The sequence below is a fragment of the Leguminivora glycinivorella genome, chromosome 11 (assembly GCF_023078275.1).
Source record: "Leguminivora glycinivorella isolate SPB_JAAS2020 chromosome 11, LegGlyc_1.1, whole genome shotgun sequence".
NCBI lineage: Eukaryota > Metazoa > Arthropoda > Insecta > Lepidoptera > Tortricidae > Leguminivora > Leguminivora glycinivorella.
Genome location: NC_062981.1, coordinates 4968715 through 4994178, shown reverse-complemented (window position 1 = coordinate 4994178; position 25464 = coordinate 4968715). Strand labels below are relative to the sequence as shown.

At 38.3% G+C, this 25464-nt stretch overlaps 1 protein-coding gene across 1 annotated transcript in view; it reads right to left on the bottom strand.

Annotated features, from left to right (window-relative positions):
• Positions 1 to 25464, bottom strand: part of LOC125231311 (dorsal root ganglia homeobox protein) — a 118850-nt gene that overhangs the window by 65755 nt on the left and 27631 nt on the right. The window contains exons 3-5 of the mRNA XM_048136752.1: positions 19848 to 19965; positions 4401 to 4492; positions 2306 to 2407 (exon numbers count right to left, since the gene is read on the bottom strand). Of these exons, the coding sequence (XP_047992709.1) occupies positions 2306 to 2407; positions 4401 to 4492; positions 19848 to 19965 (312 nt within the window). The remainder of the gene's footprint in view (positions 1 to 2305; positions 2408 to 4400; positions 4493 to 19847; positions 19966 to 25464) is intronic.

Genomic DNA, 25464 nt, shown 5'->3' with positions numbered 1-25464 from the left:
CACCTTGTTTAAACTTGCATGAGCCTCCATTTTGTATACAATAAGTAATCACATTACGTTTATGATGATTTGGAGGTGTATTTAAATTGTTAAACGCGGTTATGAATTTAATATTGATATCAATGTCAAATGAGCAATTCTGAAACTACCTATAATCATCACTTTTGAAATGTTATTGCTTGTACAGTAACAAAATGTGAGTGTGCACGGGAAAACGTCCCACTTTGTCGATTGCAACAAAGCCGCTTTGTCAGTTTGACGACCGGTCTGGCGCAGTCGGTAGCGACCCTGCCTGCTACGCCGTGGTCCCGGGTTCGAATCCCGGTAAGGGCATTTATTTCTGTGATGAGCACAGATATTTGTTCCTGAGTCATGGATGTTTTCTATGTATATTATTGTCCCAGAGCTGTTAGAACCTCTTTTTGACACATGACAGCGTCCACAAAACGTAAACTCGCGCGACCTAATGAAATTTTAAAAAATCTTGTAATAATATTTAAAAAAATCAAGTACTTAAAAACAATATTTCGCTTACTTTAAACATAATCTTACACATGTTACATTTTTGCGGATCTTCGTTAGTGAGTATTTTACGATATTAATTTATCACGCAGGATTGACTTATTATGTCATTTATCATTCATTTTTATTTTTAAACTAGTGCTGTGGCAGTCTGTCATTTCGATTCGAATGACATTTCAGTAAGTTGATAGAAATCGTATATTTGTTTAAGCGCCTCCTTGTACATAGGACCTAATCGATTCAACCAATTCGAAATTAATCGTTAGATTTGGCAAACGATACGTCTTAGCCACATCGCAACATACTTCAAAACAAATGTGTCAAAAATGTGACCTTACAAATCCGGGACAATATATATGTCGTTGTCTGAGTACCCACAACACAAGCCTTCTTGAGCTTACCGTGGGCCTCAGTCAATCTGTGTAAGAATGTCCTACCTATAATATTTATTGTATTTATTCATATAAAGATACAAGTCAATCTCGCCTAAATGGTAACCGACAAAGTGGGACGTTTTACTAAACACATACATACATACATACATACAATCACGCCTGTTTCCCAGAGGGGTAGGCAGAGATCACGGATTTCCATTTACTACGATCCTGACAAACCACTTTCGCTTCACACACTTTCATAACATTTCTCATACACGCTCGTCGGTTTCGAGTACTTCTGACCTGGCCTCTTTGCAATATTTCCCCGATTTGATCAAGAAAAGTTCGCCTAGGTCTTCCACTACCAACTGACCCTTCCACTCCTTTTTCATATACTTTCTTCGTTAATCTCCTCTCATCCATCCTCTCTACATGCCCAAACCACCTTAACATACCCATCTCAATCTTTGTCACCACATCTACATCCACTCCACACTTCTCTCTTATCACGCTATTTCTGATCCTATCACTCAACTTTACACCAGCCATGCTTCTTAACGCTCTCATTTCTACGGCATTCACTTGACTTTGAAGTCTTTTCTCCCACACCCAACTTTCACTAAACACACTTACAAATATTGCCTTACCTATTTAAAGATTCCTTAAGTGCGTTTTTACTTAGTGTTCTGAACAGTTCTGAGCGAGCATTCGTTCGTACGTGCATCGATAAATGTATGGAAGTCAAGTGTATTCATCTGCGCACCAACGGACGAATGCTCGCTCAGAGCACTAAGTGAAAACGCAACCTAACCTACGTATATTGCAGGTTTTTTTTCAGGTTCAGAACAGATCAGAGACAAGTGTTAAAGACGTCCTTAAAACATAAACCTTTAAACGAGCACTTTATACCTTTAAACGAGCAATTCTTGTATATTGTGTCTGACAACCTTCAACAGTTGCATAGTACTTTGTGGATAATGTTGTTGATTGTACATATAATAACACTTACTGTAACAGTTGTTGTAATACCCCTTGTACAGTTGTTTGTTATCCTTTAAATAAATAAAAAATAAAAATAAATATCTATTTATATACCGACAATCTCGGAAACCGCTCGGATTTCGCTGAAATTTGTTACGTGGGGGTTTTTAGGGGTAAAAAATCGATCTAGCCTAGCCTTAGATCCCGGAAAACGCGAATTTTCGAGTTTTCACGCATTTTTCTTTCACGTTAGTAAACGCAAAGGGTCGCCCAGATATTTAAATTAATCACAAAAAAAATACCTACATATTATTGTGCTTAATCAATCTGTATCGAGTAGCTACGTAAAACCCAGTGTGTATCTTTGTCACAGTCATGTGTTGCTGCCGTAATGTTATGGCTGTAATTCCATGTTTAAGACTGACCTGTACTCGGGCCTCCGTGAGGTTGATCTTGAGCGCGAGGTCTTCTCTCGTGAACACATCAGGGTAGTGCGTCTGCGCAAACGCCGTCTCCAACTCCTCCAACTGTGTCAAACACAACAAATAAGCTAATTGTCAAAATTTACATTTTCGATAAATTTTCATCGCTTTTTTTTTAATACTACGTCGGTGGCAAACAAGCATACGGCCCGCCTGATGGAAAGCGGTGGTTTTAATGTGTCACTAATGCTCATCGAGAAGATTAAATAAGTTGAAATAGGTTCCTAAAACACCATGAACGATTTGAGTTGGTCATCCTTAGATAGATAGATAGATATACGTTTATTTGTTTGTCACAATACACACAGAATACACAAAAGAAATAAGTTACAAAAAAGAATTAGAATACATAATAAGCAAATTGGAAAACAGGAAATTACACAGATTTTTACCATAGCGTACTATGATACTGTGCGCGTCGCAACAAGACAAAAGGGTTACGGCTCAATATTACGCTACGCCCTGAGGCAGCAGCACTGATATTCTGCCGGAACCGGATCAGATCACGATAACACATAATTGATTGAATAAGAAATATTGTAAAGAGATGAAATTATATACCTAAAATATCTATAAATAATTGCCTATGAAACGAGTGAGATGAATGCTATGATGAAAAGAAATGTGTGTTTGATCTGTTAGATCGATAGATAGTAAAATAATTGCTACAGCTAGAGCTAAAGCTGAAGCTAAATCCGGTAATCTGCAACCAGGTAGCCATAAGGGATACCCAAACTTTGTTTTTCTAAAAGATATTTTTTAAAATGACGTTTAAAAGTAAATTTAGTTTTAATTTGACGAATCGGGGGCGGGATATTGTTCCAGCACCTGGTTGCGAGATACCGGAAACAGCCTGTAAAAGCAACAGTTTTGTGAGGGTGAGCTTCTAGGAGACAGCGCCTGGTAGACCGTGTACCATGTCGTTCATGGAAAGAGGATATGCGTATTTTAGAGAATAAGTAATGGGGCTTTTTGTCATTAAAAACGCCAAATAAGAGACTAGCTAGATGTAAGTGCCTCCGTGAGGACATGTTTAATATGGATGCTTTGTTAAGGTATGGTGTAATGTGTGTTCTCGGTGGTATTGAGCTACAAAAACGGAAACAGGCATTTTGGACTCTTTGGATAAGACGACGAGTTTTTTCCAATAGTCGTGTCCCGTACACAATGTCTGCATAATTTAACTTAGAGAGTACCAGCGATTCGCACAACAACTTACGAATTTCCTCATTTAAGAGATATCGTACTTGGTATAAGACCTTAAGACGAAAAAAACACGACTTCACTAATTCTCCTATATGCTTCTTAGTGTCCGTAAGTAAATAAGGGAATTAAGGGATAGTTGAAAAACTCGTGAAACTTTTTCAAGATTGCTGAAACAATACTCTGCTGTCCTTGAACGTCGAAGATTCAATACGAAATGAATTAAAATTCAAATTCTTCCTTGCTTTATTAAGGGACGTTTTTCTAAATAAGCATAGAAGGATGTACAGATGCAGTCCACCTGGAAATGGCTTTGAAAAAGAAAAAGGCGTCTCGATAAATTAACAGGGGCTGCCTGAAATTCCAAGTGCCATTTCAGGTATCGCTGGGAGGACAGTGTGGTGGCGGATCTGCGTCGGTTTCAAGTCAGTGACTGGCAAGAGGCTGCGCAGGATCAGGACAGGTGGCGATCTCTCGTTTCGGAGGCCAAGATTCACTTTGGATCACTGAGCAAAAATAGTTATCTAGTTAGTTAATCATACCAAGTGGTCCAAGTGCCTGATGGACCTCTTATGTCTCTAAATCCTAGCCAGGGCCACAGTATCATAAAGAGTACTATCGTACAGTATGGCCACTCCCACTCCCCGCTGAAAGTGCCGCCCACCTCCTCTAGGTTACCTCACAGTTACGGCCTGTCAAAAACGCGAACAGTCGACCTGTCAATATTTCACTCATACAAGGATGGTATGCGTTCACCTACACGAGCTTAGGATGTGTGTTAGGAACGCGCTTCTTTCATATATTTGTGTCCGAAGTGTGCCAGGGTGTTGATTACCTGCTGAAGCGTAAAGGTGGTCCGGTTCCGCCGTTGTTTCCGCCGCACGAACGTGTCATCATGTATCGCCGGGTGGTACGAGTAGCTCGTGTCTGTAACAATAACAGTCGTCAGTAAAATGCTGCACATGAGACTGTAACTCAGGCAAAATGAGTATGGGCAGTCAGTTAATATCAATGCGACAAATGGGAGGTAAAAGTAAACTCTATCCACTTAAGCTGAGTGTCTGAAGGTTCTATAGTCTAGCCCATAACGCATAGATATTTAAATGGCACAATATACCACAACTGTACGTTTGGAATGAGCCTACACTAATTTTTTTTTTGTATAAAAACACAAACTATAAAATCGCCAGACAATTTCAATGCATAAAATCTGAAAACTTATCTGAAAGTTCTAACAAGCAGACAACAGAGCCATCTTTGCAGTATTTTATTGGGAACCATCTTTTATTTCGTTTTGGTTAAAAATTAGATTTTGACGTTTTCCTTTTAAACGGGAAAATGTTAGTTCATATTACTGTCCCAATGACTCGAATTATTTATTTGTGTGTAAACATAGGTAACAATGTCGGTAAAAAAATATATAAGAGCTCTATGTTTCGCCGATTGGCATACAAAATTACAAATTGCAATTGGGTATACACATACACATTCCAATTACATCTTATTCCGATAAAGTCGCATGCAAGCATTATAAAAATCTAAATCCATAAAACCCTATTGTCTTTACGAGTACCACTCATGTATTTCGATATGGTCCTCTCAGTGTATAAAATCCATCACAAACCCACATTACCATAAACGCAATAACGCCAGAGTCACCCCACGTCGTGAAAAGACCGGACGCCCGCGCCATTACCCGGCTTCTGTCCCGCTTGCCGTGCCGTGGGGTCACCCGGGAATATCAACTTTTGCTTAATTCATGCTTAATTGCCTTTGGAGCTACTGGCGTGATGAAAATGAAATCAAATCAGTTTCTAGACTATGAATCAAAAGTTGACAAGTTTTTTGAATCGAAAAAATGTACTATAGACATTTTTGCGTTTAAGAGATCTGACTTTACTACTCTCAAAAAATCATACTTGATCATTCTTCATTCATTATGAGATGAACCTTGTTTTTTTCTTTTTTTCCTTTTTATGTAAAAAAATTACATTGTGATTATTTATAATTTTTTTTTTAATTAGTATCAAATTATAATTGTAATTGACATTTCTATATAAAAATCATACTCGACGATCATAATATAAATTCGTATAGATTAAGATAGAATAATTTATAATGTAATTTTATATTATGCAATAAATAAATCTAAATCTTGTAGCACAAGTTATTTTTCATGAAATAAAACTATGAAAACGGATTATATCGCATATAATGAATTTACAATTCATCCCGACCCGACGTCGAACATTTTACAGCGTTCGTAATTAACGGATTATACGCTATATAATCCGTTTCCATAGTTTTATTTCACGAGTAACTATCGCGGTAACCGAAGACAGTACAAGTTATTTTTATCAATATTATTTTAATTCATGTTAAAGTCTCACTCCGTTCGTCTTACTGCTACGGAGATGAAAAACGCTACGTCATAATACAGTAAATATCAAAGATGTAGAACTACATTAGTGTATCATAAGATTCATAAGCTACGAGGTGCACGGGTAACGGTTCCTATAAGTTGTATATGCCCAATTCGAACATTAATTTACTTCAAATATTAGCTCTCGATACGATATGATACCGATATGTCAGTGTTCAAAATATTTGGTAATTTCTGTCTATACAAACGTTTGACCAATCTTTTCGAAATTTGTCTGATCTAAAACATCTTAGGTACTTTTAACTATAAAACTCCCGTGAGACTCATACATATTTAAAAATATTTTAAGCGGGTTACATATTTAAAAATATTTTAGAGCGCGTCGCGCTCTCGACATGTAAAGGCGGGGTCGCTACTCTTGAGAAAGGTCCTCGAAATTGGATCGAAACATGTCGAACGCTATATCGACTTAATAACCCTTAATAATAGGTACGTGACTAACCCGCTTAAAATATTTTTAAATATCTTAGGTACTTGTTTTGTCTAACATTCGTTTCCCACTATGTAGTGTTTGTAAATGCTTCGCGTGCTGGAAGCAAATTGTTTTTTATTTATAAACATCCTTATATCCGTTTCCCGAGAACTCTCTCGTACATATAACTGAGCGTTTTAAAATGCTAATTGAATATGGCGTTAAATTTAAACATTCGTTAAATCGCACGATATTAATATCGCATCAATTACGCGCGGTCAACGCGAATAAAAGCGTAACGGCACGATAAAGTAATATTGTGGTTATAGACTACCATTAGTAGAATTCGCTTTATGATGCGCTGGTTTCTGTAGAATGTTGCTGATGATTGCTACACTTGTCATACAACCTGGCAAAAAATAGTAGAAATTATAAAGTGGCAACATCATATTCTCTGTTTCTGACATAACAATTTAAATATTTGAAAGGGTACATTACAATGTTGCCACTTTTCAATTTCTACCTATTCTTTTTTCGAAGACTGTAGGCTATTTTTCCTCAGACCTTACACTTTGTTAATACTAGGGTCTAAAATTGGTCGGTCGGTTTAATTAGTAGGTGCCTATATCGTTTTGTTAAGGCATCAAAAGTTGTGAAATATACTCTGTCAAACAAGTCTGTCAGTAAATAAGAACAAAGAAAACTATTGGTATCCTTTTCTCTAGCACCCTAAAGAAAAGGATGCATATAGTTTTCTTTAGGGTGCTAGAGAAAAGGATACCAATAGTTTTCTTTGTTCTTATTTACTGACAGACTTGTTTGACAGAGTTTACATAAATATTAGAAATAATGTATCTGCCGAATGCACATTACTGAATCAAACTAGCAAGTCTATAGCAACAGATTGGATCTTATAGGATCACTGTCGGCGCAGATGAAACCGAAACAGAGATGATGGGACGACAAGCATCGTAAAAGTGACGCAAGAGCTAGAGACATAAACATAGTGAAGAAACACCGTGAGTGAGGAAACCTATTGTAGGTTAATGTGTAGTGTAAGAGGCTTCATATTATATACGGAATGAAACCTTTTACAGCATTTGATGTCCGGTGACTGGCAGTAGTCCCCGATTTGAATTAAGAATAAATATATAAACGTTAAGCAGAACGAACACTCAACGAACACTTGACGGGGCATTCGGATAGAAGCAGCGATTGAGAGTAATTCTTTGTAATTTAGCTCCCATGGAATAAAAAAATAGTTTAAATAATCCCATGCCCGTGCTTTAATGGGTGCCCATCACCGATAGGCCGTCTCTCTTACAGTAGCGATACTGGGCGCAATTTATCTGCTTTACTCTTTGCTCCATCTAGTGGGAAGTAGCCTGTGGATATAATTATGACGGAATATTTTTATTCAGAAGTTTATTCATTTCAATTTGCAGCGCACTCGGGCCGTAATTTAGTTTGCGAGTTTATTGGGAGCGTACATATTTAATATCTATATTATCTGTATTCGTGGTAAATTCATTATTATGAACTATTAAGAGAAATATTCATTTAAAAACATTCTCGGTAAAAGTTAACAACATTTAACCACTGTTAAAGTAACATTTTATTTCTAATAAAGCGCCTTGTTTAAGTTTATATTCAAGTAAAAATTAAAAAATCCGCAGGCAGGACTTGACCAGCGAACCTTTGAATCAGAGTGTGATAAAAAATTGTATAAGAAGGTAATTCAAAGTTTGTTACTGTGCCTACTTCATTTCACGTACATAATTGGCTTCGATGAAACATGAAACATCGTAAATTATTCAGCTCTAGGGAGCAAAATCTTTATGCAGAATTAACTTGTAAATATAAAATGCAAAACAATTAAAAGTTAGAGAAACTGCAAGAATACAATAACTTAAAAGGGTTTGTATTCGTCTGACGTCTAGTGTTTGCACAGTAGTGGCCTTTGTAGTAACTGGATAACGCACACATTTGTCGCAAACACTTATTAACACACACATGCACAGGTGCCGCGACTAATTGGCGACTCAACTGCGTAACGATTCACTCTGCCGCGTCTGCCGGCCTAGCCGACAATCGTTGGCGCTACGCGATCGACACGCAGACTGTCGCGCCACTACAGAAAAGCGATAGGGAGAAACTGGCCCCGTAGCCGAATGGCATTTCTATGGCGCAAAACGAAATCGAAACGCTACGAAAGGTAGTCTGACTCTGTCGGGCCAATCCGCAAGAGCGATAGAGATAGATATGTTTCGTTTCGTTTCGTGAGCTGAGCGTTTGCACCATTCGGCTACATACCCTACCGGTGTAGCCTAATGGCAACCGTCGACGCCAGACGCCGATAGAAATGGAGTCTGGCTCACGCAAGCGCGATAGAGATAGGTAGCTACGAAGCGGATCGTATCGAGAGCGTTTGTGCATTTGATTACGTACCCTGACTACAATACGTTTACGAAGCGTAAGCGATTATGGCGTTGGCTAGGTGTGCTTTTACTGCATTTCAAAATCAACTTTATCTTATACAAATAAAGCGGAGTTTCAGTTACACTATGTTGGCACTTTAGGGATTTTTTTGGTACATTGAAAAAAGGACTTTCAGTTTTATAAGGAATGTGCATTTTGGATTGAGCAGCGGTTTGGGTTCGTATGAGGTGGGAAGTCAAGTTTCAAACGGGTGAGGGAAGTGAGATTTGGGTTGTTTTCAGCACCTACATCCTACTTAAAAACATGTTTTTAATTAGACACGTAATAAGAACTTCGAAGCGCAACGTTATTCGGGTATCTGATATATTATTTATAGGCATTTGTAAAATATGATTGTAAGTACTTACTTATGATGGGGCATATAGTGATAAATACTCAGTCAAATCACGCGATGAAGCTTTTTGCCAAAGCGACGTCAGGTGGTATGTGTGCAAATGGTATGTGTTGCATGCTTATTAAGTAATACCCGGTAGTTGAAAAGTTGACAAGGCGAGTAAAATAAATCTATTTAAGCATAAGCAATATTGATTTTATAGCGAGTACAATTTAAAAAAAAATCTCTACACCAAATCTTAAAACTCACAATTTCTAAAACCGCAACAGATTACCCGAATTAAATTCCGGCGAAAAAGAAATTTGAAATAACAAAAGCGAGGATTACACCGGATTATAAATATTTTCATTAATTGAGTGTAAATAATTGAGTGCTCATCACGTAGAAAAATCCCGGGCGGCGGAAATTGAAGAGTTGCCAGCGTCCGGCGGCGGCAACTATCCTTGGTGATGAGTTTTATTCCTTTTAAGCTTTTGGGATTAAATAAACTAAACCATGGTTAATAGAATGGTCAGAGCTGTTTTTTAACCCCCGATGCAAAAACGAAGGGGTGTTATAAGTTTGACGTGTCTGTCTGTCTGTCTGTCCGTCTGTCTGTCTGTCTGTTTGTCTGTGTGTGTGTCTGTCTGTGGCATCGTAGCTCCCAAACGGATGAACCGATTTAGGTTTAGTTTTTTTTGTCTGAAAGCTGAGTTAGGCGGGAGTGTTCTTAGCCATGTTTCATGAAAATCGGTCCACTATGTCGCGGTCGGGGGTTTTTTCAAAATTTTAATTTTGTATTGCGTGTTTCCTCGCTTTTTACCTACATATACTCCCGGTAAGGGCATTTATTTGTGTGATGAGCACAGATATTTCCTGAGTCATGGATGTTTTCTATAAGTATTTGTATATTATATATTATATATCGTTATCTGAGTACCTGCAACACAAACCATCTTGAGCTTACCGTGGGGCTCAGTCAATCTGTAAGAATGTCCTATAAAAATAAGAATAATAAGATATACAGGGAGCTCGTGAGGAGACCGCATAACTTTAAGACACCGTCGTTTCTGATACCAAAAAAAGAAAAAGAAAATTATTTTTCTGAAGTGAAACTTCTAATGCGACTTCCAACTGACAGCGCGTAACACTCAATCAGTGTTACGTTGCGTGAAATGTCGCTCACTCAGAGCGTAACATTCTGTCAGTGTCGTTGCGTGGTCGTTGCGCTGAACGCGACTCACTCATTTCATTCATTCAGTTATTCACTCAGTCAGTGACAGAACAGAATTCCTAGAATAGTTTCGAATGTACAAAATGGAATGCGCAAAATGTGCAAAATCGAGTGCAAATTGAGTTTGTTTCTTTTTTTTTCAATAATTTGAGCAAATAGCAATGTAAAATATTAAAAAAAAGATTGACATAACTAACTAAACGTAAAAACTAGAGATGCAACGAATAGTTGTTTGGCCGGATACCGGATACCGAATATTCGGACAGTAGAATTTTACCTACAATACATGTTACAATTTAAGCAGGGAGCGGGCGCGTCGTGCAGGTTTTGACTTATTTCGTAGTGAACTTCGCGCGGAGTCCAGTTTTGTTTATTTATTTTTTTAATATATGTCGGATCGTGGGCGTATCATACCAGAACCGTTGTCAGGACCCGTTGTAGTTGTTTATGAGAGCTTTTCAATGAAATACCATGTCCATATCACAGAATTTACTTCACAAAATAGATTACACATTAAAACACGTTATAGATTACATCCCGCCTATTATTTCGAGCAAACTGCCGGATTAGACCGAAGAACCTCCAACAACGCCAGCACTCCTCAACCATTTTTGCCTGCAGCTCGATCGGCAGCCTCCAATCATCTGTTCATCATCTGTTTTTCGATTCTGTTCTTTTAGACAATAGCGTCCTCTCTGGCGTTTTGGCAGAACTCAGTCGAATACCAGCCAGGTTGTACAAAGTTGTAAACCCTTGTTTGCTCTATTTGTCAAAAACCGGCCAAGTGCGAGTCGGACTCGCCCACCGAGGGTTCCGTACTAACTTTCAATGGTTAAAATAATCATACTACTCATACTCATATTCATTTATTCATTCAACGCCATTTTACACGTCAAGATTTGATTTAAAAAAATAATATTCATACAACAATAATACTTAGAGAATAAATAGACAGAAGATTGAAATTACAAAAAGTTAGGCAATATTCACATAAAAAATGCACAAAAATATTTTTCTAATTAGGTAATAAAAAAATTGTCATAAGTGTAGAACGGGTGCTCGATCAGCCAATTTTTTAAGCGATAGGTACTTAAAGTTCGACACACTAGGCGCTTCAACCACATATTGCGGCAATTTATTATAGACGGCAGGGTCCATCACATGTGTTAATTTGACCGTAAATTGGATTTCGCCAATTTACGGTCAATACCTACTAACTTTCCGGCATTTCGAATGTTGTACTTGGAACACATGTTGTTAGTTTTGTTACAGAATATATGTATAATAGTACAAGTACAGAAGGCTCACTCCTTTGATGTTCACAAAATGACGCCATTCTAAATTCTTACCTACATTAACAAACGGACCGCACGCGAGCAGCCAACATTGAATTTTTCCCCTCACTAGCTCGGAAACACGTGTTTTATCCTTTAATACCAGCGGGTAAAAACGCATTTTATCCACTAGTGCTTTAAAATTGAAAAGTAGGTGAATCTAGTAATAAAGATCATTTTCCCCTCACTAGCTCGGAAACACGTGTTTTGTCCTTTAATACCAGCGGGTAAAAACGCATTTTATCCACTAGTGGGTAAAGTAATTTGACCTTGAATAAAGTCAAATTAACTGCTTTAAAATTGATAAAAGTAGGTGAATCTAGTAATAAAGATGATTTACCACCTGTGGAACTACTGGAAGCAGTGATTAACGCACTTTTTGCATTGAAGTTTCCTCGCTATAGTGAGGAGAAAAGTTTTGTGTTACACTCGGGTGCAAATGTATTTTACATCTCGTGTGTTAAAAAACTCGCAAGTTCAGGATTCTATTCTCGAACCACTCGCTTCGCTCGTGGTTCAACTATAGAATCCTTTCACTTGCTCGTTTTTCAATTCCACACTCGGCGTTAAAATACAACTTTGCCCCCTTGTATAACAAATAACTATTACCACCTGTGGAACTACTGGAAGCAGTGATAAAAGAAAATCTTGCAGTACAAAAGGCGGACTTATGCTTTAAGGCATTCTCTACTATGTTGATCTTTCTTTTATGCGGGGGGCTTCGTCCCCCGAGCCCTCCTTTATATGCTCTTAAGGGTCTCAAGAAAACCCTATCCCAACTTATTTTAAATACTACGTTGATCTTTCTTTTATGCGGGGGGCTTCGCCCCCGAGCCCCCCTTATTCTTGCTCTTCAGGGTCACAAGAAAACCCTATCCCAACTTACTTTAAATACTACGTTGATGTTTATTTTATGCGGAGGGCTTCGCCCCCCGAGCCCCCCTTTATTTCCTTTTAAGGGTCTCAAGAAAACCCTATCCCAACTTATTTTAAATACTATGTTGATCTTTTTTTGTGCCCCTCTTTACTTGCTCTTAAGGGTCACAAGAAAACCCTATCCCAACTTATTTTAAATATTACGTTGATCTTTCTTTTTTGCGGGGGGCTTCGGCCCCCGAGCCCCCCCCTTTATTTCCTCTGGAGGGTCACAAGAAAACCTTAACCCAACTTATTTTAAATACTACGTTGATCTGTCTTTTTTATGGGGGGCTTCGATCGCCCCTGAGCCTCCCTTTATTTGCTCTTAAGGGTCTCCAGAAAACCCTATCCCAACTTATTTTAAATACTACTTTGATCTTTTTAGTAATTCCAGTTCATATCTTCCGGCTCCATCATCAGACCTTGAAACCTAATCGTAGTCAAAGTTCATTACAAGACTTTTCTAAGAAACCCAAAAACTACTATGATACGATGTTCTATCATGTAGTTCCAGTTCATATCTTCCGGCTCCATCATCAGACCTTGAAACCTAATCGTAGTCAAAGTTCATTACAAGACTTTTCTAAGAAATGCAAAAACAGCTATGATACGATGTTACATCATGTAGTTCCAGTTCATATCTTCCGGCTTCATCATCAGACCTTGAAACCTTATCGTAGTCAAAGTTCATTTCAAGACTTTTCTAAGAAACCCAAAAACTGCTATGATACGATGTTCCATCATGTAGTTCCAGTTCATATCTTCCGGCTCCATCATCAGACCTTGAAACCTAATCGTAGTCAAAGTTCATTACAAGACTTTTCTAAGAAACCCAAAAACAGCTATGATACGATGTTCCATCATGTAGTTCTAGTTCATATCTTCCGGCTCCATCATCAGACCTTGAAACCTAATCGTAGTCAAAGTTCATTACAAGACTTTTCTAAGAAACCCAAAAACAGCTATGATACGATGTTCCATCATGTAGTTCCAGTTCATATCTTCCGGCTCCATCATCAGATCAGTTCAACAGTACCATATTATTGTACTGTCATCAGAACTACATACAGCTGCCAATTATCATTACGCTACGATCCTTGGATGATGGTTAAATTAGCCTCCGTAGATTCCATTACATAGTTACATACACGACGACCTAATAAAAGCGTGTTAATATTAATATTAGCGCCATCTAGCTGAGCCCTTCTTCTGTGTGGTACTGAGGTAAGTACGTTTTATTCTTAGACTTTATCTGTCTATACGGAGTTATATATGTCTTTGACTAGAAGTATATGTACTCTAATGAGTATTATTGTATTTAGCGCCGTCTCTCGGCAAAATTTACTAAGTAATTTACGCGACTTGAGACTTGTGCGAACCTTTAGGCATGGAAAGTCACATGAAAAGTTGTCGAAACTAATAATAGATGGCGCTGCATTTAAATTTCTTGACTGATAACTCTAATACTAAATTGAATATACTCTAAGGTAGAGCAGAGTCTATTACCTCCGCTTTACAAAAGACCGCAATCAAGTAGCACTAGACTTTACTCATTGTTGTGTTCCTGCCGGTGAGTAAGGCAGCCAGAGCTCAACGAGGGTGCGGTACTCCTTCCTTCCTTCCCCCTCCTTCCTTCAGTCGTCGGCACCCAGGCCCCTTCTAAGTACAGGTTTGTACAAGTTTCTAATGAGTCGAGTCGGCAACGCACATGTGCCACTCCTTGAGTGGCAGGCGTCCATATGTAACAGTCACCGCTTTCCATCAGGCGGACCGTATGCATGTTTGCCACCTACGTGGTACAAAAAAAAACTCTCGACGAATTCACCTTAAACATTAAAAACTAAATCAAAATCGATTGATTCGTTCGGGAGCTATATGATGCCAGACAGACATGTCAAGCGTCAAACCTATTATTATTATAATATTTTTGCGTTGGTGGTTAAAAACAAGAAACCTCCTTCAAAACTATAATAAAACACAACTTTCTATGAAAATCGGTAAAGTGCGAGTCGGATTTCGACATTTCCATACAAAAAGGTCATGAGCGCCTGACTACACTAGATTTGTACTTTAAAGATTTTGCGTATATTTTGGAAACTATAAGAGATAGAGCAAATAGACTTCAGATTTTGGTTGTCGGTGGCACAATTTTTTTGTTTTCGTATATATACACCATTTTTGGACCTATTAGGGCAATATTATGGTCAGTGCAGTTCTAAACAGTCGTAAGCGCCTCTTTTTTAGTAGGAACTTAAGTCATTTTGGCAAATGCTTAAAATTTTTAACAATTTCTAAACAGAAATGAATTTCTTTCTACCTGTCCATGGCGCTCACAAAATTTCAAAACATTTAGTAAGTACTTGCAGCGGCAGTGAGTGAAAAATCTCAATTTGAGTTTTTTTCTCTTAAGTCCGACTTACGCTTGACTGTAGATTTCTAATAGGTTTTCCTGTAATCTACAGGTAGAGGGCTATCTCGTGTATTTTTTTTTAAATTTTCCGCTTAGTAGTTTCGAAGATAAGGGGGGGGGAATGGTAATTTTTTGCTTATTTTCTTAAATTACTTCTAAATTACCAAAATAAAAACTATAAAAAAAATATATTTGAGATGCTTATAAAATGCTCTTTCATTTGATATGTAGCACAATATAGTTCTAATAACTTTGATTTTTAATTTTCAATTTTACCCCCCAAAAGTGGCCCCTATGATTAAATTTCGTTTAATTTCATTTAATTATATTACATGTCCGTCTTTGGGCCACTTGTTTACATACGTGTGCCAAATTTCAAGTAAATCGGTCTAGTAGTTTCGGAGAAATCGGCTGTGACAGAGGGACAGACAGACACGCGAGTGATCCTATAAGGGTTCCGTTTTTCCTCTTTGAGGTACGGAACCCTAATATAGCGTCATAAAACGTGTCTCAAACCACATTTTAGTCATTCTCCGACATATATAATAAAGGGCTATGATTATAAGTATTATAACCATAACTGTTTTTTTTTTTACATTTAATTTGTTTACCCCAAAATCATACAATCAAAAATAGCACATCCGGTATCCGGCCGGATATTAAAATAAGGGCCGAATAGGTCGGATACCGAATAGTAACCGAATATTCGGTGCATCTCTAGTAAAAACATGATGGTCACTTAACAAAATGTTTTTGAGATTATATGTTACGAAGTTTCACTTTTTCCGCGCGGAGGGACTCCACGCACTGTTTTTTTTTGTTGCGTTTTTTGGACGTATCGCGCCATCGCGCTGTCCCTGTCACACCGTGTTATATGACATTTATAACAGCCAGTATGGAAGAACCATTAAATAAAGGATAATTAGTGTATATATAAAGGAAGGACTAGTGAAATCGGCAAGAGAGTTCCCTATTCAACAATCAATTATAGGTCAAGGATTGAACAACTAAGCTTAAAGTTTCCCAGGTCAAATTGATTATGAAGCTGAGACTTTAACTGGCTTAGATGACCCGGACCAAGTTAAACTTCAAGACTCTAATGTACTTACTTACTGTGAAATCGGTCTTACCTATCAACAGTTGAAAACCTAGTTAAAAAGCTACTTAAGTTATAGAAGTATTTTGGAAGCTATATTATTTAGTTGTGTACGTCTCGCCTTTATAACAGATAACAGATTAAAAAAATGTTTTCATGTAAGTACTTTGAGTCTACCTAAGTAATTAGCTTTTACGTGAAAATGTCTTATAAGTACTTACTTATAAGATTACGCATGCGGATACTATAAATTCGCATTTCGTGTGTTATTGTTTAAATATCCATAATATATCTGGGCAACCGAGCTTCGCTCGGTTCTGTTTCGTATCCTTGACATGTGTCGCCATCTAGTTCAAAAATGAATAGTACCTACATCGAGCGAAAGAATTCTCAGCCTTAACAACACAACTACTCCACACGAGATGGCGCGCATTTCGCCACAAAAACTCAAATAGTGTATTTTCTATTCGTTTTAGCCTTGACCTGTGTCGCCATCTAGTGTTTGCAATAAATAGTACTTACATCGACCGAAAGAATTCTGTCTTAACAGTACAACTACTGCACACGAGATGGCGCGCGAAGAAAAACGCATGAAAACTCGAAAATTCGCGTTTTCCGGGACCTAAGGATAAGTTAGACCGATTTTTCACCCCCAAAAACCCCCACATAACAAATTTCTGCGAAATCGTTAGAGCGGTTTCCGAGATCGTCAGTGTAAATAAATATATATATAAATAAATAAATAAATAAATAAATATACAAGAATTGCTCGTTTAAAAGTATAAGATACTTTAATTATTATAAATGGGAAAGTGTGTGTGTTTGTTTGTTTGTCCGTCTTTCACGGCAAAACGGAGGTTTTTTTAAGTGGAGATAGTTGAAGGGATGGAGAGTGACATATGCTAGTTTTTGTCTCTTTCTTACCCTGCCTAAATTAATTTAGCTATCTGGGTGCGTAGCCGAATGGCACAAACGCTCACGAAACGCTCACGAAACGAAACGCTAGTAGATATCTATCTCTATCGCTCTTGCGTATTGGCGCGACAGAGCCAGACAATCTTTCGCGGCGTTTCGTTTTCGTTTAGCGTCGGAGAAATGCCATTCGGCTACGGGGCCAGTGCACACTATTGCTTTATTGTTCTTAGCAATATTAACCAACAGTATGAATTTAGGGTTTTAATGAATTGTAATGTATTTCGTTTTAAAAAAGTGAAAATTCTGTTGGTCCCCTTTGTATTCTGATACGTTTCCCTACAGACTGGTATATTTCAGTGAAAGTGAAACACACTTCAGTGAAAAAGTTAAGTAAACGTTTGGGCGCTCATCGCGCGATCTGATTGCTAGCTGTGCTAACCGCCCGACTCGGAGCCAAATTGCGTCATGCATTTTTAAACGATCCGCTTAGCCGCGTTTTTAACTACGCTTTTAAAAACCTCCCATCCAGCAATTCGTTAATAGATTTTAAAAATTAACAATATCCAAATTAGCTACGCTGGCTGTCATTTTCGACGGCCGTAATTAAATAAAACCGAATAACGCAGTTATGCTCTCTTTGATCGCAAAAAAGATCGGACTAATCAAAAGTGACATGATCCTTATTGAGTTAGAGGACGTAACTCGTTTAAAGCGACATTGGCGCGACTCAAAAACTATTTTATGAATAATAGATGACGCCAGCGGCGACCAATCCCAAGGGAGCCCCGCCCATCCCCCGCCCCCGCGCCACCCCGTCTCGTCTGCCTTCTATTCATTAGCACATTACCACCCCTCGCGAGGGGTTACCGTAAGAAACTGATTTTTTCGAATTTGGAACTTTCGGGGCGTTTTTTAGCGGGCAGTTTGCGGTAAACCTTTTTCGTGATCTGTCTGCTATTGATTAAACAATTTATGTAGTAAGTTTTTGTTTTACTTTTTATACTGATGTATTTATTTTATTTTAGGTCTTTAAAGTTTTTCTTTTATAAATAATGCAAAAAACCACTAAGGTGTAGACGGTAAAGCAAATCGTGGCACTACAAAAAGGCGGCAAATTAGAAAAATGGTTTAAGTCCCACAGAATTTTTAATTCCAAGCCTTTGAATTTTAGTGACAAGATTTGCCAAAAATATTTCTATAAAAACCTAATTTATTTTTGTTTGCTTCAGTATTTGCATTTAAATAAATTAGGTTTTAAATGTTTTTTTGTAGAAGTAATTCGTTATTAGAATTTATTATTTTATAAGGTTTTCACTTCCACTCTATTTATTTATTTATTATTCAAATAAGTTACATAGCATAACAGTAAAACCAAAGCACTGTGAAACTAAAAAATAAAAACATTAGGTATAGCACATAAAACAGTAAAAATCAGACAAAAAAAAACAATATTTATTTAGGCGACGACGTAACAGCGTTATACTTATCGATGCCATGTTTATACATACTTATCAAATTAAAAAAAAAAACACAAATGAGTGCAACAATAAAATATTCATAAATTCATCGCAGTACCAACGACAATAACTGCAAATCCGATTAACCGCTTTAAAATTTCAAATTTCGAATCAATTAAAACCGTAACCGAATTCCTAATTCAATAATACAGATTCATTACCGTCCATCAATACTGGTATCAAGTTAGCGTTGAAAATCGAGTTGTAAAATCGGTACAAGACAAGAGCTTAGGTAATGCAGTTAGCGGGGACCGAGGAGGAACTTAGTTAGGAGTTTGCCGACCGATAAGTGGACTAATCGGACCATTCGGACCTGACCTACGGACGTTGTGTGGTAACGTGTAGCGGTGGTGAAATGGGGAATTTTGGGGAGTTGGGGTCTCAACAAAATATATGAGAGATCACAGATGTTGGTTTAGATTTTTTTTTGTATTGTAGATACAGTCTTTCAGATATTTAAGAATCTAATTGTGACAGATAGGTTTAGTCGTCTCTCATTGTATGGTCTTGTCAAAAGAGATAGGAAATTGTTTTGTATTCTACTTGATTCTACTATTAGTCAGTTTTGTTGTTTTAATGACTCAAGGCTGTGATGGTGTTTACACAGCATTTCAAGTTTCATAGCAAGAAGTGATTTGGTCAACATGTTCAGAAGGCAGTACTATGAGTAGACCGATCCAATGTAAAGTAAGAAAGAAAAGAAAAAGACATTTATTCAGTACAACACACATACACAGGACAAAATGGTGAAATTGAAAAAGAAAGAAACAGATAGTAAAAACAAATACACAAAAACATTCGAAGAAAAATTATATACACACAAAACAGAAAATTACACTTGTGTGTCCAGCAATGTGTGCAGTAGGGAAAAGGCTTTGAACTCAGCATGTTGTTGCAAGACGCCGGCGGGCGGCGAGGTACTTAGTATAGTGTACTTTATTGGACATCACAGCTTGACTAAGATTTTTTTTGTAATTAGGTACAAACAAAAATCTCAAATTAATTTAAGCAGTATCGTAAAACCAATAAAATTTGTCTCGATAACTATTCCATTCCGCGGTAGATTTAATTCCCTCCCTGTTATTTTCTGCCGGTTCCCTCGGTATTTTTTAGAACTAAACGGGAACTAAAGGAGTAATCCAGGGCAGCCTGTTGGCACCTCGGGCAGTGGTAGCAAAGGACCGTACTTACAAGGGTGTGAGGCGGTGAAGGGGTACTCCAGGGCAGGCAGTCGGTGCTGGTGCGGCGGCAGGCTCGGCGGGCAGTGGTAGCAGAAGAGACCTCGGCCGCCGCCACCGCCGCTCGCCAGCTGGAACCAAAAACAGACGAATTAAAAAAAAATAGTCTTATTAATACCACGCGTTATTTAAGCGAGAACACTAATAGTGTCTCGTGCTGATTCTGAAACCCTTGAATTACACTTTTACATTACCTATGTTTTTTTTTTAATTACATTAGATACTTTTACTTAGAATTGAAATAAAGTGACATAATACTACCTGAAAATAAAATATATTGATTGAAATGTACTACAGTACTAAATACGTTTATTAAAATTCATATTAAGAACAGACAATTGCGACACCGGCATATCCAATAATTTACTGTCATTGTTCTTTAACAATTACGACCATTAAACTCGCAATTAAACCATAACACAACACTAAACACACCATTGCACCGCATACCTATTTCCCCACAACGCAGCACCAGATTAATATTCAATAAAAGCGCTCGCATAATCTATGATTATCACGCCGAACACAATTACAGTGCGCGCGCAACGATCTATAGATCTTTAAGCCGTGATCCATATCGCGGCCTGTAATCGGCGGTCTCGTTTCTATGGTAATCGGGGCAGTGTTAGATTCGTGATCGTGGTCTAGATGGCTTCATTTTTGGCTTTGGCGCTTTCCAATCGTTAATGGGTGTATAGTTATGTTGGGTATGGTGTCATTATCGGGTATTGGACAAATGGTTTCACTTTCTGAGCTGCCTTAAATTGCTACTGGAGCTATCTTTACTCCATTTTTTTCACCTCTTATTTTATTTTTTTTCCCATTGGAAAAATTAAAAAGAGGACGTGTGGACGTGGACGTCCTTATAAACAATATGCATTTTGTTTAACGTTTTCTCTGGTTTTAAGTCACATTGATCTTCGTATGCGTCAGCTATCGTATACACCTACATAGGTACCTAAATGCGCATAGTACGTTGCAACGGATTCAGTCGGTGCACCAGCATTTTACTCATGATAATTGTGTCGGTACGGTACAACTGACTGGCCTTACACTCTTTTTCAGCAGTTCTCGAAAAGTTTGTACGTAGCCACGTCAGCAAATTTTAATTGATCCTAAGTATTTTGTTACCAACATTTAGTGATATAAGTCGACTTTCGTAAGATATATTCAGGATACAATGTTATAATTAAGAAAATATAGATACTAGAGAACCTTAATGACGAAATAAAACTTAAAATCTTAATTCATGAAATAAATCTTGGTGACAAAAAAGGAATAAAAAAACAAATGTAACTTTTTCCTTAATTTTTGTACAAACTTTTCGAGAACTGCTGTTTTAAGTTTAAGTACCTCAAAAATCATTCACAACAACAGGTAAGCGATAATTTTGAGTCACATTAACTTCTTATGTGCGATATACATATATCGCACACACCTACTTGCATAAATGCGCATACGTTGCAACGGATTCACTCGGTGCACCAGCAATTTACTCATCGAAATTAATTGATTTATGCGCGCCGTGTCCTTTGCCCGTCGGGGGGAGTTTATGTAACCGGTCGGCATCGCAATCGTCATATTAGATCAGTCTATTCAAGTCGGTATCGTCATCCTAGATGATTTTAGCGATTGCAAATATAGATTTGTTTGAATAGGTACTAACTATTCAATAGCAAGTTTGCAACCCTACCTTCAACCTTCAAGAAAAGAGCCATAAAGGCCGGAACCTCCAACTCTTCTGGTGTTTCGAGTGTCGGGTGTTGGTCACTTACTTAGAGGAAACGATCGGGCTGTCAAGAGATCGTTCTTGGGTCGACGGGCTGGTGGCCGTCGGGCGGGTCGACCCAGGTATCGCTGGGAGGACAGTGTGGCAGCAGATCTGCGTCAGCTTCAAGTCAGTGACTGGCAGAAAGTTGCGCAGGATAGAGATAGGTGGCGTGCTCTCATTTCGGAGGCCAAAATTCACTTTGGATCACTGGGCCAAAATAGTTAGTTGGTTGGTTAGCCTCCCTAATTTGATCATAGATATGACTAAATAAATAAATAGAGTTAGAGGAATATCACTAGTATAATATCCAATAACAATCATAAAGAAGTCAGTCAAATAGTCTCTCATACGAACTCCATAGCGGCTATGGAAGTGTGTGTGAAATATGTGAATAGTTCAACACTCACGTCATACCCAAACAGTAAAATCAAGCCAGCAATCTCAGACAATTTGGTTAACATTCTTTCAGTGACATAAGTTTGTTTGCGAGAGGAAAATGGCAATGAAATTCAATTGCGATGGCCCACGTGTTGGCGAGCATAAATGACATTAATGGAGCAATAGAGCTAAGCGATGCGCGGGCGACGCGTGACGTCAGCGCGCAGGGTTGTCACCGACTGTGAATGAATAAAAATACTGCCCTAGAGAAATGACACTTCCTACAAAACTAATGTTTGAGAGCAGTTCAGGGTCAAGTTGTGATAGTCCTTGTAATGTATGGCAATATAACTTTTGACTATTTATAATTGTCAAAAATCTGTTCTTAAATATCTTATATATCTGTGGTAGTGCACGAAAAGGAACCTCTAGTTGTAATGCCGAGCCAAACCGATCCGAAATTGCCTGAAATGGAGTGTCATTGACCACTTTTAAGGGTTTTAAAAATAACTGCAATTAAACATATCTTTCTCATTTGAGAATTTTGAATTATACCTATATGCAGGGCCGGATTAAGGGTAGAGCGAGTGGAGCGGCCGCTCTAGGCGCCGAATGGTAAGGGGGGCGCCAAAATCGTCATTACGTGGGCGCACACATAGCCTAAATTGATGAGAGAACCCGGGATCGAATTTTATTTAGTTGTTTAAAGTCTAGATTTGTGATTCTGATTATCTGAAAAGTTGCACCACAATGCCAAAATGTACAACATTCATAAGGTGAGAGCTGTTGCTAGGGCGTCGTGAAAGATGAATCTAATAGCTCTTGACGAACCACATTGTTGCGAGGCCGAGCGACAAAGACAAAGTTACGTCGCTATCCAAATGACATGACCGACAATCCAAAGCGGAGTCCCTCTTAAAGCCAGAGGCGCAAAAAGTCTCAGAGACGCGCAATTTTGTATGAATCAAAGGAGCGTAAGCGTGATGATGAACGAACTTTTAATCACTAGGAAACCGACACATGGCAAACCACCGATGCCCATTATGGCATCCCGACGCTGACTACCGAGTTACTGTGGCCTAATTAACTCTAACGCCGTGGCTTACGTGGGCGACGGTCGCGCGATGATCGTGCGACGGCGATGCGACGCATACGAAATCAAACCTTATCGACATGGAAGTATGAGACGCGACGGCGACGGTCGCGCGACCGTCGCCCACGCAAGCCACGGCGTTAGTGTTATAAAATTAAACTGATGACGAGATAAAAGGCCTAGAAGTCGGGAACGTAAGCACACTGAAGTCTAAATTCCCCAAAATATGCCAAAGGCCGAACAACATGAGAGCATAATTAACCTATTTAATTCCAAGCTCTGCAGTTTTGCAGTTGAAGTCGAACATGTCGAATTTCCAATGTCTGTCCAAGTTGGCCTTTGCCGCGATTTGCTTTTGTCTCCCATGTCTTGCATTGGCCCTGAAATGAAGCTCAATTCCGACTGTTATCAGTTTCGCAGGAAAGCTTTAGCCTCGCATAGGTACGTGTACCTATGAAAGACAGGGGCTGATGTAGACCCCCCCATCAATTATAGGAAAAAATTTCGCGCTCGCTTCGCTCGCGTTAATATAGCTATTTTAATTAATTAAATGTTTGTGAGGTGTCAGACGGACAAAGCAAATCTATAACGATGGCGTTTTGGGTTTGGACCCCAAAAAGGTTTAAACAAGGGGGCGCCAAAACTGTATCTCGCTCTACCCTGATCAAGTGCGCGGGCCGGCGCTGCCTATATGAACCTATTTGAATATTTACAATTGACAAATTACCGAATCAGTGAGCTTGAGCTCCATCTTAGGCCCAGTCTTCACTTTCGATCAGATCAGATCAGATCATCATTTCCAGAAAGATGATTGGCGACAAGAAGCTAACGGCTAAGCTACAGTCTTTGGCCCATCGGCGGAAAGTCGCCAATCTGTCGGTGTTTTACAGGTCGCACTTTGGGGTGTGTGCTCAAGAGCTACACGAGCTTGTTCCACCATCCCCATTCTACCATCGGACTCTTAGACGCACGGCCGGTTTGCATCCTTTCTTGGTAGATATTCCCCGAATTCGCACGAAGCGCTTTGCTTCTACTTTTCTTATGCTCATATAACCCGGCAACCTTCAAATCAACGGTGAGGTATTATCACTACTCACTATCACTACATCACTACATAGTATAAAACAAAGTCGCTTTCTCTGTCCCTATGTCCCTATGTATGCTTAAATCTTTAAAACTACGCAACGGATTTTGATGCGGTTTTTTTAATAGATAGAGTGATTGTAGAGGAAGGTTTACATGTAGGTATAGTACCCGTGCGAAGCCGGGGCGGGTCGCTAGTCTCTTATAATAAATAAAAAAAAAATGTGACTAGGGTCAATCGGCGATAGGTTTTTAATCAAAAAATCTTTCATATTCATAATAATTATACATTACGATAGATTATCTAAGATTTTATTTTGTATATATTATATTTAGTTGTATACGCTGAGTGTAACCTGTAACCATCGTTGTATTGGCTCGTCCTGTCGGCGCGTGGGGCCGACATAATCCCGTTTATTATATTATCGTTAGGTTACCGCCTTACTGTCTGTTATCACCGTTATTGCTTGTTACGTGTTCAATGTCAATGCTAAATTATTATCCTAAGCTTATAATAAAAATAGAAAAATAGGGTGTTTTCCTAAACATATCTAAAAGAAAATATTTTATGCAGTGCACGAAACGAAATAAAACACCAAATAATTAAAAGAAAAATATGGACATGTAGTACTGTAAAATACCCTATAATTGACGGTGATGCGATTATGGACAAAACAAAACACAAATCCTAAAAAATAAGTATCTCAAATTGTACCATAAACAAGGATCATAAAGCTGCTTCATTTTAAGTTTCATTTAATTCGGTTATTTCTAAACGATTTGGCGGCAAGATAAAAGTCATCAGTTTACTGAAAATAATATCAGGACGAATTATTAGTAATGTTGCTAAGAGAGTTGAGTTAATGTATAACATAATAAAAAAATAATACTCGGTGTAAACTTGAATGAGTTTTACTTACTGCATTAACCATGAGATAAGGTATAAAACATACTAGTTTGTTGCTCCAAAGATATAAAGAAATAGTGTTAAGGTAACGGCGGCTATCAACGCGGGTATCGAAATCGACGTCCATTACCGCCGCATTTGCAAATACGCATTTTATAGGCAAACCGACCAATTTCTTAAAAAAAGTTACTCACACAAAGGAAGCCTGTTTAGTTGACTAACGCACATATAGGCGATAGAGAGTGTGAATGAAAGAAGACGCTCGCTATTTGACAGTTTTTGCCACGGGGCCGCGAGAAGAGGTTGTGTCATACTGACGTGTGACGCTAAACCTAAGT